This window comes from Adiantum capillus-veneris, chromosome 3 (genome assembly GCF_014529385.1).
Source record: "Adiantum capillus-veneris isolate H3 chromosome 3, ASM1452938v2, whole genome shotgun sequence".
Classification (NCBI taxonomy): domain Eukaryota; kingdom Viridiplantae; phylum Streptophyta; class Polypodiopsida; order Polypodiales; family Pteridaceae; genus Adiantum; species Adiantum capillus-veneris.
The window spans coordinates 3,199,733-3,220,166 of record NC_140933.1 but is presented as its reverse complement, the minus strand read 5'-3'; the positions used below and the strand labels follow the sequence as shown (position 1 = coordinate 3,220,166).

Here is a 20,434-nt window from a genome sequence, read left to right as displayed (position 1 = left end):
GGCATCCTTGACAAATACATGTGTGACGATAGATCAACAGCAGGAAGCCGGTGCTGCTTAAAACCACTTTGTTAGCATATAAACGGTTGCAATCGACCATAGGATTGACAAACATAAAAGTCTGTGTGCCGAGGTGTACAACCCAATGACTCTATCGCGCGCGCGCGAGAGCGAGCGCGCAGGCCTCCCTCTCTTACTTACACAATAGGCTAGTGGAAGGAAAGCTTACTGTATCTGTGCTGGAAACATCTATGTCGAAGTGGTTTCCCTTGAGAGTCTTCACAGAAACCTTCATCGCGCGTTGTGGCAGCGAGCAGGTGAATTTGACAGAGAAGACGACGACACGCAGAGTGAACTAGAACAGAAGCTACTTGCACAGGGCAGCTTTACATTAGTTTGCCCTTCCAGCATAAAATTAAATTGCAGTTTCAAGCACGTTTGAAAAATCTTCGATAGAGATATCTTAAGGTTAGATGAAAGAACTGTCGTTTATTACTTGCAGTTGTAGACATGAGGCTAGAAATATTGAAGTTCAATCTATACTACAATAATGGGGGGAGGGATTCCGGGCCCCTTCCCTGCCACGCCTCAGCACCTCCTTTGTCCGGGAGGTGTCTTCGGCAACCAGGCCACACAGCAAGAGACTAAGAGAGAGAGACAGTTGCACGAAGAAAGAGAGAGAGAGAAAGGCGGTCGGAGGTCGCGTCGGCAGCTTTAAAAAGGCTCCACTACCGTGTCATCCTCCTACAGCGACATTCGAAGGCAGCACCACACGTGCATGGACACGCAACAGACAACAAGTCACCGACGATGCGTAGCACGGTTACGTGCTCGTGTGTGTGTGTGTGTGTGTGTGTGTGTGTGTGTGTGTGTGTGTGTGTGTGAGAGAGAGAGAGAGAGAGAGAGACTCCCTTTCTGTATCGTTGGATTAGGCACCATGTGTGTGAGAGAGAGGGAGACAAAGAGCCTTCGACAAACGGGCGCCTACTTAGGGGGGGGGGGGGGGAGAGAAGGGAGGAAAAAAATGTGGGGGCGGTTAAATTTTTATCGGCCTCATATTAATTAGAAACTTGTCTCTCCTTTCAATTTTGCAAACCGAAACATAGTTCTCAGCTAAGGATTGCCTCATATTCCACATAAACTCACCTCCACGATGTGGTTGCTCTATTGTCATGGTAGATAACGCATTGAATGAGGGGTTGTGAGGGACTGCCTCATATTCCACATAAACTCGCCTCCACGATGTGGTTGCTCTATTTTCATGGTAGATATTCCAACACATTGAATGAGGGGTTGTGAGGGATCCACGGCCCATAAGTCCACGCATGGAATCCACAACGATCCCAAGCCCAAGTGTCACATTAAAACTAAATTCGGATACAAATTAAACCCAAAAAACCTGGGTAGCACGTGTTGGCTCACAATAAAAACGAGGAGGGGTACATGATGTGCACAGGGGGGAGGTGGTTAGCCCATGTGACACAAAACTTGGGCCATGAGATTGTGGGTTCAAAACCGCCTTGTGGAGTACCCGTACAACCCCAATTTCTGTGTTGCTTGATTTCAATTCGGCTTGATTTTCGCGCTACCCAGGTTTAGTTCGCCTCAAGATGTCACCTTAGACTTCCGAGCCGCCTCACCACCCCTCATTGAATACTCTGTGTTATTTAGTCTCCAGGGTAGCTATTGACTAGACACAATAAAACATATTTCTTCATTGTCAATACATGAATCTTAGAGTGTCGTCTACAACAGCTATGTATATGCTAGGTGCCTAATGGCTAAGCATAGGATAGGAGCTTATATGCTAAGAGCCTATGGGATAGTGCCCATCCTAGAAGGATAGCGAGCTATCTCAAGGATGCACACATGGCAACGGATTCTATAAATAGGGGACAGAGCCTGGCTATATAAGGAGTTGGTTGGATGGAGCTTCAATGTGCAAATCCCACTCTGTATAAAGTCTTTCGAGTTGAGGCTTGAGGGCATAGAGGTCATGTCCTCCCTCTATTCTCACATCGGTATTAGAGTAGGTTAAGAGAATTTCATGTTCGCATGTTTTGATGGGTAATCGGAGTTGCATGTTATTGTATGTCCTACTTTCTTGAAGCAACGATATTTTTGAATAAAAAATTATACTATGTGGCTCTTGTGTGCAAGTAGGCTCCTTCTATTTGTACATAGGCAAGGCATGCTTGGAATCCAAGGAGGATTAACTTTATGGATTTTCTTGTCAAGGTATCTTAACTCTCGTGCTTGATGCATACATGATTGCATGGAATGAAACTGTCACTAGAGAGGCAAGGCCAAATGTGATTGACATGTTATGCATAATGCATACATGAGTTAGATTGCCACAACATGCATGTTGATTGACATGATTACAAAGTCTTGTATGATGGGAGTTGTCCTTGATACAATTATTGCCAAAGATATTTGCCACAATAAGTTGCTCAAGCAAGGCTTATAGCAGTACAACATCGCTCAGAAAGGGAATCCAAGGTGGTTCAAGATGTCCATCATTCGTGCATGATACATATTTGACTGCATGCATGTAAAATGATTTCAAATTTTACTATCTAAGCAAGGCTTGGAGGCAATATATGATGATTGGCGTTTAGTCAAGGAACATGTGATGAATTTTAATACTTCACTTCGTAAATGGAAGCCAAGTTTTTCACTCCTAGAGTGTGGTCAATTTGTTAACTTGAAGGATGCTTTGATCGTACATGCAAGGCAGAGTTGACAACGCCGCCTCAGAATCATCAATTTATTAAAAAATCCCTTTACTCCCCATGATACCATTCAAGTACATGCAAATCATGTGAGCATATATAAAATGTCATTTTTGGTTATGCATGCAAGACATGTACCGTACCCGTACCGTACAATAAAACTAACTGGCAAAGATTGTCATTATATCTTTTTCTATATTGTCAAGTAACAAGGGTATGATTTTTGATATTTTTTCAATCTTTACATGTATATGGATTTTTCATGGCACTTTCTTTGAAGCATTGTCAAACAATTGGGATTAAAGTGCATCGAAAATTATAGATTGACTAGAGTAATCAATCAATTTGTGTAACATTGAGCCTATTTGAGCATGACAATTGCAAAGCAAGCATTAACTTAGATTCAATCACACGTCATATACACGTACCAAAATTGCGTGTGTGCGTGTGTGTGTGTGTGTGAGAGAGAGAGAGAGAGAGAGAGAGAGATAATTCGACACCAATTGAGGGTCGGACTTTTTGGAGTCGGTCCCCCTCCGAAAGGACTTTGTATTAATCAATTCTTCTTCTTCAGGAGAGCTTTTGATCGATACAGCTGGCTAATCATACTTTTAATTGCACAAATTGAAGAGATTAAAGCTTTAAATTTTGGCAAAGGTTGTGATTAGACTTTTCACCTAAAACACCTCGTTGCACTCAATCCCAAGGCCCTAAAAAACTTGCAAGTGATAATATTTGTGGGGATTAAGCAAGAATGAAGTTGGAAAGAAGACACGTAAGCATTAAGAAGTAAGTAACTAGTGTAGTTAATTATGTAAAAGCTTGAGAAGCCATAGCTATGAAGACTTGTGTGGGAGAGAGAGAGGAGGAGGTGATGAGCCTTGAGAAGAGCATGGAGATCTCCTTTTGGTTGAGGATTGCATGGAGCTTCAAGAGCCACAAAGACAGAAGTTTCCCTACTCTCTCTAATGCAGCCTTGCAAAAAACGAAGAAATCTCCCTCTTGCGATCCTCAAATGAAAAAACTCTAAACTATAAAGTTATTGATCTTTCTGTTTTTTATCAGCTGAGCGGGTCATGTCAACAAAAACGCTTTCTTTTTTGAGTTATTCCAAATATACTCACCCTAGGTCTTGTAAAAGAAGTTTTCTATTTTTAGGACTACTCCTCTTACCTTCTCTTTTGCAAGGGAGGCTTCTGGACCACATCTCTTATCTTCACATAGCTTTAAATTCGCATGTGTGGATATAATAACACCTTGGCTCCCATTCCCACCTTTTGGTTAGCCTTTTCACTTTCAAAGGCTTTTGGGATTCGTTTCGGACTCGCAAATATCCCATCTTCGTCCCATAAAATCCTCATTGAATCCTTATCAAATTCTGTTGGCACTTTTGAAAAATGCATTCAAATTTTGGAACTCTTCAGTTCACGAGCACTTTCCTCTGTCCGTCGTACATGATTGGCCCTTTTATTTTTATTTTCTCTCACTAGAATGGCCAATTCTAGAGAGAGAATATTCATTTAAGTAGACAAAAATGAAATTTGATGACATTACCTCACCCTTAAAATCATAGTCATCCTTGACTATGCTTTAATTTAAGAGAGGTATCTTTGGTCCATTGGCTTTTGCTCAGTATCCACTTTTAGCACATTGGACACGGTTCCAAAGTAGATGACCAATCTACTTGGCACTTGGGAGAAAATTTATTACAAGTATGTCTACCCTATTAGCACACTACCTCCATGGTAGATTGCAAGTCTACTCAGTACTCGGGATAAACTCTCCCACGAATATGCAACATTTGGTACGCATACACATTACATTTAATCATTAATAAAGGACTTGAGACAATTGAGTTGAAAAGAGAGTATCATGTTCTTCTTCATTGCATTTTCATTGAATACATCGATGTAGAAAAACAAAAGGGCTTTGCATGTAATTCATTGTAGGTGGCTACAAGTGACATATTATCTTTCAATTGTGGTTCTTGCATCCATTTAGTATCATCAAAAGGGTAGTTTTTAAATTTAATGAGCTACTTACGTAGTACCTTACCATTTCATAGCACCTTGTCTTCATGGTGGAGGATATGCTTGAGTTGCATTATCTCTCCAACCCCTTCAAATTCTAAAGGATATTCCGCTATTGGCTCTTGCGGTGGATCACCCTTGTAGCCCTTTAGTAGACTTACATGGAATGCATTATGGATTGGCCAATGAGAGGGTAACTTAAGTTGATTAATCGTTTCATTGATTGGTTGTAGAATTTGTAATGGTCTATAATACCTACATGATAATTTTGCATAGTAATTTTGATGGAGTGCGAGTTTTGTATGCCAACTTTTTCCCCTAGTGTGCTTTAGGCGAGCTTTGGGAAATTTTAAGAGAACCCAATCATTCTCTTTGAACTGAAGGGCTCTTCTATGCTTGTCAGAACTAGCCTTGTGCTTTTGTTGTGCGATAGAGATAGCTTCTTTGATCTTAGCATAAGCATTGCATAAATCACGACTAAAATCATTAACAACCAAGATATTCCCATGCATTTTCAAAATGGAGGGAACTTTTGGCCTTCCTTCAATTACCTGACAAGGCTCATTACCTGCACAAGAATGCACAGTTTTGTTGTATGCATGTTCTACTAAAGGTAGATACTTCTCCCATTGATTGCATTAGCCTACTTTTGTTACATAGGCTTTGAGTATATCAAGCACGATGGAGTTCACAATTTCACTTTGCCCATTTGTTTGAGGATGATAGGTTGAAGAGAAATTGAGTTTTGTTCCAAGATTGTCAAAGAGTCCCTTCCCAAAATTATTGGTCATTTTGGGATCTCTTTAAAAAACAATACTTGTTGGTAAACCATGATACTTAAATACGTGAGAGATGAATAGTTGTGCCATATGTGAAGAGTTAATACTCTTTTTGATAGGTATAAAATGAGCTTGCTTGCTAAACATGTCTAATATTATCCATACCCTATATTCCCATGGATAGACTCCGGTAAGCCAAAGATAAAACTCACAATGATACTCTCCCATGGACAATCAAAAATTGGGAGTAGGTGGAGCAAACTAAGTTGCTTTCTATGATCATATTTGATCGTTTGGCAAGTAATGCATCAAGTCACATATTTGATCGTTTGGCAAGTAATGCATCAAGTCACATATTGTTGTAGGCCCTTTTTCATCGTAGGCCAAAAGAAATATGTCTCAATTGTGTTCATGATTGCATGAATCCCTTTATGCCCAACATATGGTGGAGCATGCGATTCATATATGACCTTATCCCTTAAACTTTTAGTAACACATATCCGAGAGCCATAGAGAAGATATCCATTTTGAACCACGTACGGTTCTTATTTCTTCCCTAGTGCTTTGGAAGATATAACATCTCAAAAATTTGGTTCAATAGCATACTTAACTACCATAGAGGTTAGATCATGTGAGAGGCTATTGACACAACATTCCATTGAGGTCTACGTGAGACTTCGTCGGCTATTTGTTGTGCTTGCCAAGAATGTGAGCAATGTGAGAATGAATTTGCAAAAGGAAACTTTCGACCTCATTTCTTTGTTAAAAACCTTGGTTTGTGTCATAAAGTACTTGAGACTCTGGTGATCTGTTTGAATGATGAAGGGCATCCCAAGTAAGTAATGCTTCATGTATCCAAGGCATGTAAGACAGCTAGAAGCTCTTTTTTGTAGATGCCAATAATCATCTCATTAGAGTGCAATTGACGACTCTCATATGCTATGGCATGCCCTTCTTGAAGTAGTATCGCTCCAAGGCAATCACCACTTAATGTGCTCATAATATGGAAGATTCATTGTAAAATTCTCGACCATAGCATGATCATTACACGATTTGACCAATAATAATGTCACCTAAAAAACTTCGTAGCATGTAGATTCCTTGGTTCAAGCCATTCATTCATCACCTCAAGCTTTTGTGGATCCATTTGAATACCATCCTTTGAGATAATATGGCTTGAATATTAAATCTTTTCTAAGAAGAATTCACTCTTTTTGTGATTAATGAATAACTTCTCTTGCACAACTTGAACAATGCTCTGAGATGCTCTTTGTGTTGTTCTGAGGACTTAGAGTAGACTTTGATATCATCAAACAATACTCTAGTGTAAGCCCTATGTACATGAAAATTTCTTTCCATCATTTGATTGAATGTGTTTGGAGCATTTGTCAGCCCAAAAAGCATGATAAGATATTTGTACAAGCGAAAGGTAGTCCTAAATGCTGTCTTATGAATAGCTTCCGGTGCAATTTGTACTTGAAAATCACTTTTGAGGTATATTCTACTTAAATAGATCGATCCTTGTAGCTTAACAAACAAATCCTCAATCCTTGAGACCAAAAATCTATTCTTATTACTGTCATCTTGTTTAATGCATGATAGTCTACACACATTCTATCTATACCATCCTTTTTGTGCACTAATAAGATAGAAGAACGGAACAGAATAGAGCTAGGTCTTACCATTCTTTTTTGCACAAGTTCATATGAGCTGAATTATATGATCGTCATCCCCCCTTCTAGGAGGTAACTCTTCTTGTGGTCCTCAAATGAAAAAATATGAACTACAAAGTTATTGATCTTGCCGTTTTTTATATGCGCGTGGGCCCTACCTACAAAAATGCTTTCTTTTTTGAGTTATTCCAAAAGTACTCACCTTAAGTCCTGTTAAAGCAATTTTCTATCTTTAGAACTACTCCTCTTACCTTATCTTTTGCATGGGATGCTTGTGGACCACATCTCTTATCTCCACATAGCTTTAGTTTGGCATGTGTGGATAATAATACCTTGACTCCCATTCCCACCTTTTGGTTAAACTTCTCACTTTTGGGAGCTTTTAGGATCCGTGTCAGACTTGCAAATATCCCGTCTTTGCCCCATAAAATCTCGATTGAATCCTTATCAAATTATGTGGGCACATTGAAAAATGCATTCAAATTTTGGAGTTCACGAGCACATTCCTCTGCCCATTGTACATGATTGACCCTTCTACTATTTTTTTATCTCTCATTAGAATGGCCAATTCTAGAGAGAGAAAATCCATTTAAGTAGACCAAAAATGAAATTTGGTGACAAGAATTATATGTGAGTCATAATAATACCTAACATATGACATACACTAAGTTATTCCGAGGAAAATGACATAGCTTTTTAACATGGTGTGGATGTTATTACTTGGTTCTTTGGAGTCGTAGATAACAGCTCCAAAGAGTTTTGATGTTATTGCTCAGTTCTTTGGATTTGTACATAACAACATACAAGAGTTGCCATGACATCCAAGGCCTATCACAACATGCTAGGTATGCTTGTGGTGATTGTTTTTAGCAAATGAGCTAAATATATTTTTGTTCTTTTTATTGGTCATGGTTCTTCTTTTAGAATTTATGTTGATAACTTCATTTTTTGTTGTCATTGAGACATGTGTGAACTTCATCATGATTGTTTTCACATGGAATGTGTTTAGAAATCATATCATCCAAATTCATTCCTCTTAAAAGTTGAGAATAGCATGAAATTCATGACAGTTGACCGCACATATGATGTATTATTCTTTCTTGAATTTAATGACATCGATCAATTGTAGGTTTAGTATCATACTTTACTCAATCTATGATCTCCCTTTATGGCATAGGAGAATTGTCTTAATAGCAGGGCATGTCAATTAATTTTGAGTACCAAGGTTTGCAATAATTTCTTCCAGGTTGAGGTTTGAACATGATCCCACTCAGAGTTACCAATAGCTATGAGCAATAAAGAATCATGTTTGACAAGGTATGGTATGTATGTTATATGATTGTAACCAAGGCCTCTTCATCGTTGTTTAGAACTTTTGTTTTGCACAATGGGACAAGGTTTTTTCCCAGTTTCTTGGCAACGCAAAGGATATTTCAAAACTATTAAAGTTTGTGAAACTAACAAATTGGTTATTGTCATTTGGAAAAGCTCAACATACGTTTTTACAACACAAAGAAAGATCCCAAGTATGTCTTACTGATTAATTATGTCAATTAATCTTAGACTAAGGTAGTCTACAATCAAAGATCATAAATCTTCATCCTAAGCTTTGTTTGCAAGCACACATCTAGAAAGTAGAGTACACGATGCACAATTTATTATTGCTTGATGTTAACTTTTGCTTTCAAAGCTCACTTCAAATCAATAGTTTATACATTTTTTCATGGATGGGACATCAAATACATGTACTTTAATTGGTCGTAGATGAACAATAGTCAGGGTAATACTTGGTTGTAGCATTTTTTATGGGATGGATGCTATCAACAAGTGTTCCTCCTATGTCTTTTTCTATGAGGAATAGAGTCTCTACATTTTGAATGCTCGATGAAAATGTGTGATCTTCCAAAAGAGTGTTAGCACATTCTAATAATATTACAAAAGTTTTGGCAAGGATGATGCTCGTGGATGACATCTCACAGTGGTTGACCACCCTAGACAATCAATGTTTTGAATGGTTATATCTAATGAATTACAAGTATGACTAACATCTTTTAGAAAATTTTTTAGCACGGCTAGTGACCCTTACTTCTCATCATACAAGTTGCAATCCACAAAGTTGATATAAGCTAAGAGCAATTAATCCAACTTTATGTTTGGAATAAGGATCTAAGCTAAGAGCTAGGAATACAATTTTATGGTTGGATTAAGAAAGCAAATACACAAAGAACATTAGTATAAATGTTTTACTTTTGTTTGGACCTCTATGAATTTTCTATGGGCCTCCATTGAGGTATTATGTTACAGAGTATCAGGCATATGCAAGGCTTGGCAATACATGGGTTACATGAAAAGATTAGTAAGCTCTAGTAAACACAACTAAATACGAGGCTTAAAAGATTGAGCACAAGGAAGGATTTGAAATAATTGAAGTAAATAAAAGAATTAGTAAATACCTGATTCAATACTTGTAGTGATTCTCTCTGAATAGGGTATGTAATTGCAATAGATAGTACATCAATGGTTTTTTGGACATAACAGAAAACCCTTGTATGACAAATTAGCATCTTCTTTGGGCTAAGGTAGGCATGATGAGCCTTATACTTACGAGTTTAAAGTAAGTAATATGAAGGATCCTTCTCATTGCACAGACATTGTTTACGTGACTCCACACATTATTCAACTTTTTGACTGCCAAACTAACTTAACAAGGACATACTCCACATGTGCAAAGTATGAGAGTTCCCTAGGATTAGACACATGGCACCAAATTATTTATTATGTGAGATGGTCCAGAGTGTTGGTCCTCCTTCTAGATTGAGCTTTACAAGCACCATGATGGCAATCCTAAGAGTTAGGATTGTAGAGATCAACAAGTGAGGTACTTAGAAAGGTAGGCTCTAGTTCATACGTCTCAAGGAAAGGGACACATTCTCTAAGGATTAGGAAGTGTACATAGTGGAAAACTTGTCACTCTCCACATAAGAGATGTCATGACTACTATGATTTTAGGAGCAGGCTCTAGAAAATATAGCTTAAACACATAAGAGTCCAAGGTTAATTCTGCATGCTAAACTCATAGGGTCACATCATTTGATGAGCTACATTAGATTTAGCCGATCCAACTTTAAATAGAGGTAGTAGGGTATGACCTATTTGTGATCCTATTTATACAAGATAATCTTTATTCAATCCAAGAATCTTCACAACATGAAGCTTAGACTACTTCTAGAATATGATGTCTAGAACTTAAGGTGTTGCCAACAAAGATACTATTCATACTGAACCCAAAAACCTACAAAAGTATGCAAACATTCAGGTTCTCCATGCGAGATCTATCACTCTTGTTTTTTAATATGAACACTATTATTTAAGGGGAGAGTAATTCCATCCTTGAGTGCCCCACATGATGATGGGGAAGCATGGACTAGGATCTTACAGAATACAAGCCTAGGGGATACGAATCTAAGCATGGGCTAGGATCCTAGGGGGTACTAGCCTAGGGGAATGTTTATCCTAGGAGGATAGTGACTAGCTAACCCCAAGGATGCACGCATGGAAAGGGGTCCTATATACATGGGGCAAGACCCAACTGTAGAAGGAGTTCGTTGGGTGGACCTTCAATGTGCAGATCCCACCCTATGGAGAGGCTTGAGAGCAAAGGGCATTGAGGTTGTGCCCTCCCTCTGTTATCACACGGTCATTGACCAATTACATATGTTCTCATATCTTTTGGTGCTCTCGTAGAACTGAAATTTCAAGCCCTTTTTTACGAGATTCTCACTATGGAATCTACTCCCCACTCCCTAACTATGAATTCCACGATCCTAGACACCAAAGCCAAAGTCAAAAGTGATAATAGCTAGCACTCAGACACATATCCCTCTTCCCAAAGAATAAGGGGCTTGGCAAGACGACTAGGCCCACCAAATAAATGTTTCACCCACTCAAAAGAAGAATTCACCCCTCTCTTTCAATCCCTTGAGTCCCAATTCTCATTGGTGCTTTGAACTTGGACTTCGCCAAGAATCACTTTGAGAATGTTTTTAGCTCCCCAAAAAGTTGATAAGGCCACATTTCTTCCAATTTCTATCTCTAAAATCAAGATGGCCATACAAGGACTTAACCCAAGAAGACCACTTGTTCAGATGGCCTACGTGCAAAATTATTCCAAGTCTTCAAAGAATATCCAACACCCTTCATCTTGAAGGTTTGAGAGGTATTGGTCTCTTTCAAAGCCCTACCTTGCTCAATCAGCACAAGAGTTACCCTGAAAAAGACCACTTGTTCGAATGGCCTATCTGCAAAGTTATTCCAAGTTCTCACAGAATAGCCAACACCCTTCATCCTGAAGGTTTGAGAGGTATCAATCTCGCTCAAATCCTTGCCTTGCTCAAGCAACACATAAGTTATCCTGAAGAAGACCACTTGTGCAGATGGCCTACCTGCAAAGTTATTCCAAGTTTTCCAACACCCTTCATCCTGAATGTTTGAGAGGTATCAACCTCTTTCAAAGCTATGCCTTGCTCAATTAACACATGAGTTATCAAACTCTTGCACAATAGAGGACCCAAGGAAGACCTTGGAAATTGGAGAGCTTTAAATATGCTTACCACAATTTACAAAATCTTTGCTAAAGCGATTGCCAACACTGTTTCCGTACAACTAATGAAGTGGATTTCTACTTAACAAAAAGGGTTCATTCAAGAAAGGAACTTGTTGAGGTTGTTATCTCCCTTTAGGAAGGCATTGAACATGATCAAGGCATTTCAAGATTTTCTTTTCATCAAGATTGATTTTGACAACGCATATCATGGATTGGAATGGTCATTTATTCTGAAAAGTCTTGAACATGTGGACTTTGTCCCTAATGTCAATGGGTATGTCTAGACTACTCTGAGAACTGTTTGTACCTAGAGCTGAAGGTGCTCTGTGCACGATGTGGGGCGGATCACCCTTGCTCGAGTGCATGCAGGAAGGAGGAAGGAAAAGATGAGAAGAGACAATTGGGGGTAACACATAGCCAAGAAGGAGAGTGTGTGTGCGCTTCTTTATTCTTATGTATAGGAGAAGAATACAAAGGTTAGTAAGCTAGTGAGTGTAGGGAGTGTCCGAGTGGCCGGCCACATGGCCTTTACCCAACAACCTCCCACTTCAAGGCCGATGTGGTTGTAAGTCATGAAACCTAGTATGTACAACCACGAAGCATGACAGCTTCACCCTTGTACAAATCTGTTCACCTTACACCCGTTAACTTGATGCAATGTGCAAACCACTCTATAGCTAGGCCCTTCATAAGAGCATTTTCTAGGTTGTCATCGGTGTGGACCTTGGCAAGCTCCAAGCGCCTATCTGTCAACGCATCCCAATGAGATGATACCTCACCTCAAAGTGTTTTGACTGGAGTGAAACATGGGATCCCTTGCCAAAGAAATGGCACTCTGACTATCACAATGCAAAACTGAAACTATTGGATCTCCCACTAAACGTGCCAGCCATATAGCTTCCTTGCTGGAACCTGACATTGCAACGTACTCAACCTTTGTGGTGGAATAAGATGCACAATATTGGAGAGATAATCTCTAAGAAATGGCTCCTCCTGCAAATATGAAAATGTAGCCAGACATAGATCTCCTACTGTCTTTGCAACCCACATATTCTACATCTATGTAACCAACAATAGATGTATTGTTGTTATTGAAGCATAAACACATGCTTGATGTACCCTTCAAGTATACAAGGATGTGTTTCACCGCTATCCACTTGCCAGGATTAGCCATATACCGACTAACCACTCCCACTGCAAAATGCAACGTTTGGCCTTGTAGCTACCATAGCTTACATAAGACTCTTTCTATAGCTGAAGGGTATGACACACTTGCCATTTTTGGTCTCTCAGCATGTACTTGGGAGAATCTTCCTTGCTAAGTTTGCAATATGACGGTATTGGGATACTCACTACTTTCCTCCCTACATAATGAAACACTACAAGACCTTGTGTATATAAGATTCTTGTGATAACTCAAGAAGGCCTCTTTTTCCTATCTCTCTTGATATTCATACCAAGAAAATGATTTGCTTCACCCAAATCCTTTATATCAAAGCTTTTGTTCAACATTTTCTTCAATTTTTGGCAATCTCCTCAGTGGACTTTCTTGCTATGAGCATGTAATCTACATAGAGAATGAGAAGGACCAAAGAACCATGACTAAGTTTCTTTGTATACAAGTAGTGATCCTCTTGACTCCTTCTAAAACCTTGGGACTGCATAAAAGTGTCAAACTTTTGATGCCACTGCCTTGAACCCTCCTTTAAGCCATAAACTGCTTTCTCAAGGTTGCATACAAGCTCTTCCCTACTAGGATGTTCAAAACCTTTAGGTTGCTTCATGTAAACATCCTCTTCTAGATCCTCATGAAGAGAGGCTGTCTTCACATCCATTTGGACAAGTTCCATTCCATGTCCTCCAAGCACTATACAAAGTGTAGTCATCTTGACCACGGGCGAGAAGATTTCATCAAAATAAACTCCCTTTTGCTACTAGAATCCCTTAGAAACCAATCAAGCCTTGTACTTAGGCTGTGGATCATCAACTGTAAACTTCTTTTTGTAAACCCATTTGCAAGGTAAGGCTTGCTTGCCTTCTGACAATTCAACCAAGTCCCATTCTCATTACTGATAATTGAGCTATACTGAAATTGCATGGCGTACTCCCACTCAACCTTGTCATTTATTTGCATGGCTTCTTTGTAACAAGATGGCTCAACGTAGCAGTTAGACGGTATGACATAGTTCAACCCTGGCTGAAATTGCTTAGGTGGATGTGAGGATCTAGTAGATCGTCTCAAGGCCTGACTACTACTCTCTGCCTTGTCAATTGGGGTGTTTCTAGTGGAGGGTACATCTAGGCTTTTGAGTTTTCACAGATTCTAAGGGAATGTCCTCGAATGCGACTTTTCTATACTCAACCTCTTTGATAGGTTTCTTATCTGCACCATAACCAAGGAAAATGCACTTGTGTGACTTTGGATCTAGCCTTTTCCAAAGCTCTTTAGGTACATGTGCATATGTCTTGCATCCAAAGGAAAGCAAATTATCACAATGTGGTTTCTTTTTCGACCACATCTCCTCTGGAATCTAGTAATTCAACGACGTACTAGGTGACTGAATGATGATATGTACTGCTACTAGTAATGCCTTCGCCCGAAAGCCTTGAGTCAGATTTTCCATAGAAAGCATGGTTATGACTCACTCCTGAATTGTACGATTCATCCTTTCTGCAATTCCATTCTGATTAGGTGTGCAAGGTACAGTAAGCTGCCTCTTAATACCTCTCTTGCTACATAAATTCTTGAAGTCCTTAGAGACATATTCTCCACCATTATTAGTCCTCAAGATTTTGGTCTTCTTGCCAGAGTGATGCTATACCAATGCTTAGAATTTTTGGGAAATAGAGAAGAATTGATCCTTATGTTGCAAAGGATAAATCGACACCTTCCTAGTGGAATCGTCTATGAAAATCACAAAGTAGCTAGCTTCCCATAGAGACTTGGTCGGCATAGGACCACAAACATCGTTATGGACAAGCTCTAGTGGCTGTAAACGCTTCATATTCAATGACAATCAGGTGGTCCTAGTTTATTTACCATAAATTTAGTGCTCACACATAGAACGTCTGAATAACTTAACACATGCAAGTACCAAAACGAGCTAGAGTTTTCATTCCCTTTTGGCTCATAGAGCGTAGCCAACTATTCCACAACGAAATTGAAAGTAGCTTGGCTACGGATATACAATCTTCTTTTACACACGAAACAAACATAGAGTAAAGTGTTCCATGGTTTTGACCCTACAAAATCCAAATTGACCATGAATGATTCCCAAAAATGGTTGTTTTACCAAAATCATCAAGCTGACTAGTAGACCTTTTGCTAACTTGGGAACATGTCTGACACTCTTGACTATGAAGTCTGTGCCATTTGGCATGACTAGCTTGATGTCTCCAACACCATGTATCTTAAGCTCATAGGCATTATCGAGCTTCACTCAACCACTAGTATGTACATACATGGTGAATCGTTCTCTATGAGGTGTCACGTGGAAACTGGCTCTAGAATCTATGACCCAATTCTGATCAAAGCTAGCATCGTGTACAATAAGAGCATCTGGACTAAGGTCTGCTATAAAGACGAGAACATAAGGAACTATGGACCTCATGCATATGCGCAATCTTAGGAGACTCTATCACATCGAGCTCCTCAATCTTAGCCTTGCCATTGCCATCATTGTCAGACTTCTTGCTAGCTTGAGACTTTTTCTTTTCTCTCTTCCACTTGTGACAATCTTTCTTTAAGTGTCCTTTCTTATGGCAATGCGACATTGTGTAAAGAACCTCTAGATTTTCTTCAAGAATACCCACTAAGTGCCACCTCTTTCACCTTTGCTATCTACTGGCAACGTATGCATCACCTTGCTTTGCAGGCTCCATTGACTTCCTGCATATCTCTTCACACCCAGTAGACAGGATACTATAACATCATAGGCCAAATTGTCCTCAGGTGCAAAGTTGCTTACCATTGTGCAAAATATGTCCCATGAAGGAGGTAGAAGAAGAAGAAGAAGAGGATTTTAACATCGTAGAAAACTATCCCAAGAAACCTCAAGAGATCATAGTAAGAAGATGAACCGCACTTCGTTGTCAAATTCCAATCTCTGGGATGTCAATTGACTAAAAAATACATTGAACGCACTCAAGTGCTCGAAAATTGCTTCACCTTCTTTCATGTAGAGCTCAAAAATCTTCTTCATCAAGTACATTTTGTTATTTGCTCTCATATGTGTTGCATAGCTTATCCCACAAGTATTTAGCGGTAACTTTACCCACTATGGTGAAATAAACAAATTCAGCTAAGTGTATATGTCTTTCGCATCAAGTATCTTCCACTGCAATTTTGTATAGCCATCTCCCTCTACAGGCTCAAAGATCATCTCTAATTAGCCTTTTTGGGCTAGCATCTTGTGGATTTGTTATTTCCACATAGAGAAATTCGTGTTGTCAAGTTTTTTGATATTGTAAATATATTTCTCAGTAAAAGATGCCGTATTTGCAAGACTTGAGTAGTATGGAGATAAGGCCAAAAGTTATGGCGAGAAAGCCTTGCGAGATTTTGACAAAACCTCCTCTGTTATTGAGGGCAAAATATCAAGCCAAAACAGTGCTCAAGGACTCATAAAACGCATAGATAGACTTGCGGTTTTTTCTTGGCAGAGTCTTTTTTCTTGGCAGAGTCTCCTTGTCCAAGGAGTGAAAACTCAACCCAAGTGACACATGAAACGCATAAAACCAACTCAAGAGAGTAAATTAGGGCATAAACTACCAACTATCATTGACAAATGACTGCCATACTCGATGCTAAGCAAAATATCCGATTAAATACATAACCTATGGTGAGGGAACCATAATAGGGAACTCTAGCAACCTGTATCATCGAAGGTATCTCAACATTTGAGAATACCCCAACTCAATAAAACCTCGCACAGGACCCTCCAAAAGGCTAAGTAGACACAAAGAGTAGCCACAGTCTCCTAGCCAAGGTCTCAAAAAGGGTACTTCTCGTTTGAGTGTGAGAAATGGCCAGGAAACTACCAAAAAATGACTCCACATGGTGTACAGTGGGCAATATTCGCAACTCAACGTACATGAGTAACCACCCACAAATAGGTGCCAAAAATTGTTGCATGAAGTAAGCAGAATTATGTACTGGGATATCTGCTCTTAAAGGAGCTCCATAGCACTATGTGTGTGCTCAAGAGAATACGCATCTTTCAATGCATAGCATCCCACAGTGAAACTGCGGGTCAAAGCGGCTGCCAAGAATGCAAGTGAAGGAATTGTACCTGTGTGTGTTTGAAATGCTAAAAAAATAGGGGTATTCATGCTCAAAAGCCCCCTTGAAAACCTGTCGTGTGAAAACTTGTGTGTTAGTATAGACTAGGGATTCGATGTAGATTTCTCCTATTGAATGAAAATGGGAAAAACGCCAATGCTTGAAGCCAAAACTAGGTCAAAATCGTGGTCGATGTGCTCAATGCAGATGCTTTGTGTCACTCTTTTATGAAAGAGGTACCTCAGCCAAACATGTCATGAGTGTTGTCAGTCGCAGGAAATTGCCCGTCTACAGGAACATCGATGTCGAGGGGAAATGGTTGAGAAGGTCACCAATGTCGATGTCGAACGCTAATGCGGAGCGCCCTTAAAGCAAGTGTGCTCTTTCTCTTGCTCTCTACCCCAAAAATTGCCAAAGCCAACGGATGCTTGAAGCCGTCGATGATGTTGAGTTCCTCTTACTTTTATCTCTCTCAACCACAATGTGTGCTCTCCATTGCGACAGTCATCCGCAAAACTCCTTAAGCATCCACAATCACTGATAAGCCCCACAATAGTATGTCACATGTATCTTTGGTCCCAATAGGTCATGCTTGACCTCCAAGGACAATAATAAACTCTCTCTCCCTCTCTCTCTCTCTCTCTCTCTCTCTCTCTCTCTCTCTCTCTCTCTCTCTCTCTCTCTCTCTCTCTCTCTCTCTCTCTCTCTCCCCCCCCCCCCCCCCCCGATACTAGTTGTGGGGTGGATCACCCCTGCTCGAGTGCGTGCAAGATGAAGGAAGGAGAAGATGAGAGGAGGCACAAGTGGGGGAAACACACAAGCAAGAAGGAGTGTGTGTATGTGCTTCTTTATTTTTATGTATAGGAGAAGAATACAAAGGTTAGTTAGTTAGTGAGCGTAGGGAGTGCCCCGGCGGCTGACCACAGGGCCTTTACCCAACACACAACACATACGTGTGTTGCAAGAAGAGGAGAAATGAGAGAAAGGCTATTGGGGGAACTACACATTGTGAAAGTGAGTGGTTCCTTTATTGCTTATACGAGAAGAGAGTAAATAGAGTATGTGCTAGTGATGTAGGGTTAGTCATATAAAAAGAACAAGCGGCCACTACGGCGTTTACCCCAAAATTATTCTACTTAAAGGCCAATGTGGTTGTAAGTGGCTATGAATAAAGTTATTATGTACAACCGTGAAGCGAGATAGCTTCACCCTTGTACAATTGCATTCACCCTACCCTTATTAACACAATGTAATGTGCAAACCATTTCATTACGAGGCTCTTTGTAAGAGCATCCGCTGGGTTGTCATCAGTGTGGACCTTGATAAGCTATGATAAACGGCCATGATGTTGAGGTGTGAGATACACATGTCAAGGGGTTCCTACTTGAGATCCATGGGTATCAAAGAACCTTGGATTTTCAAGTTATGAATATGAATAGGGCAAATGTTTTTTTGAGTCAGGAGTGGTTACATGGGTTGGGGTCCTCATTACGTTGAAGCTATGAGCATAATAGTCTAATTTTTGAGTCCAATGGTGTGTATGCGCTTCCCTTGGGGGGAAATGATATGCCTCCCTCGCCACTTATTTGTACAGTTGAGCTTATAAAGCTCTCTTCTAATAATGAAATAGAAGAACTCTTTTTGTGTTACTCCTTGTGTCGGTCTTTATATAATGTTGATAATACTTCCGGTTCACTAGATGATTCCTCAACGCCACATTCTACGTTTCTCCTTCTCTTCCTACTTCTCTGTCATCACAACAATCAAAAGCTGCTAACCAATTGAAGGAACATTTAATGGAATACAAAGATGCATTGCATGAAGATTTACCTCATGGGTTACCACCAATGCGTTCTGTGCAGCACCTTGATTTCACCAACTAGTAGTCAATGAAATTGTGAGATGCATCATTATCTACCAGGATTCTCCCCTTGTGACCCTTGATAGACGCATCCATTTACACAAGGTCGTGTGGACCAAAAGTCGGTTGCTACATAGAGGCTATAATACAACACTCATGCACTGCTTTGGCATAGGTTACTTCCACCTTGGATTAATGAGAAGAGGAATCTAGAGGAAGTAATTGCACCATGTGCACAATTTCTCTCCTTATCCTTGAATAGCAGATTTCCCTTGGGACAATCCTTTTTGCCATGCCCACTTCCCAAGCAATGTAAAAACAGCTTATCTTTTAGATTTTCAAAATCCTGAGTTGACAAATGGCCACAAGGCCCCTAGGGCTTTTTGGACGCAGCAGACGAGGCTACCACAAAATTTGTCTTATTATGATTGTGAAATGCACGTGCATTTGCAGTGGCATGCGTGTGCGTGCTATGCAAATTGGTTTCATCTAGATCATCATGGATATGAGCTTGCACTATCGCTTCCTGAAGTGTGTTGAGATCCTATTTTTTAACGTGTTTGTTAAGCTCAAGATTAAGCCCACGTATGAATCCTCTCAAGTCTTGCGAGCCTTCAAAGGAATGGATTTTTTTCTTTGTGAGTTTGCATTCATCACCAAGCTCCTTGATTGTCGAAAAAACAAACCTAGAGGCCCATTGTCCCTAAATACAACCATGAAAGAAAGATCCGTGCCTCGAAGCAAGTTTATCAAGGTAACTGACTACTGTCAAATCCATTGATGTACATCATCCAACCTCTATCCAAACAATCACTGCTCTCTTTTATCCACTTTTTTTTATGCTCTTCCCATCCTTTAACCTCAGCTCTTTCCCTTTCTGTCTTCTACCTAGTAGCATCAACACTAATTGTGCCATCTTTGATAATGCATCCCTTTAGTGAGGGATACCTAGCTATCTGCTTACAAACATGCTTTGTAGATGCCTTGTCCCCCCCCCCCCCCTCCTCTCCCCCTTTCATTGTGCCTCATCATTCCAAAAAGCAACCCCTTGCACCCTCTCCACACCTAGGGAATTTGTTGAACTCAACCAAGCTATCTCTCATGTTTAGCCTTAATTTTTTTTTATATTAGCCCTCATGGCATGTTTAGCACTCTAAAAACCTCCGCTTTTATTCCAAATTAATACATCTTACTCCATATTTTTATGCCTATCATACTATTAAGTGTACTTTTTCTAACCTATTTATGCATGGACACCTATAACCAGTTTGTGATATGCAAATACCTCAAGACAATGAATACTACCCAAAGTAAACCTTGCCCTCACCCCAGCCGTATACTAGGATAACCTTATATATCGACCACTCCTTGCCCCATAATCGAACCTTGTACACTTAGAGCTGGCTTTGTCCTCATAAAGACCCCAACCTCCTCCTAAACTAACTCTTGACACCCAATGTTAACTTAATCAA

General features: G+C 39.9%; 1 protein-coding gene across 1 annotated transcript in view; it reads right to left on the bottom strand.

Moving 5' to 3' along the window:
- The window catches only part of LOC147460431 (ubiquitin receptor RAD23b-like), a 52,620-nt gene extending 52,187 nt beyond the window's left edge, over positions 1 to 433 (bottom strand). The window contains exon 1 of the mRNA XM_086507625.1: positions 230 to 433. Within this exon, the coding sequence (XP_086363751.1) occupies positions 230 to 295 (66 nt within the window). The 5' untranslated portion in view covers positions 296 to 433. The remainder of the gene's footprint in view (positions 1 to 229) is intronic.
- Positions 434 to 20,434: the final 20,001 nt, after the last annotated feature.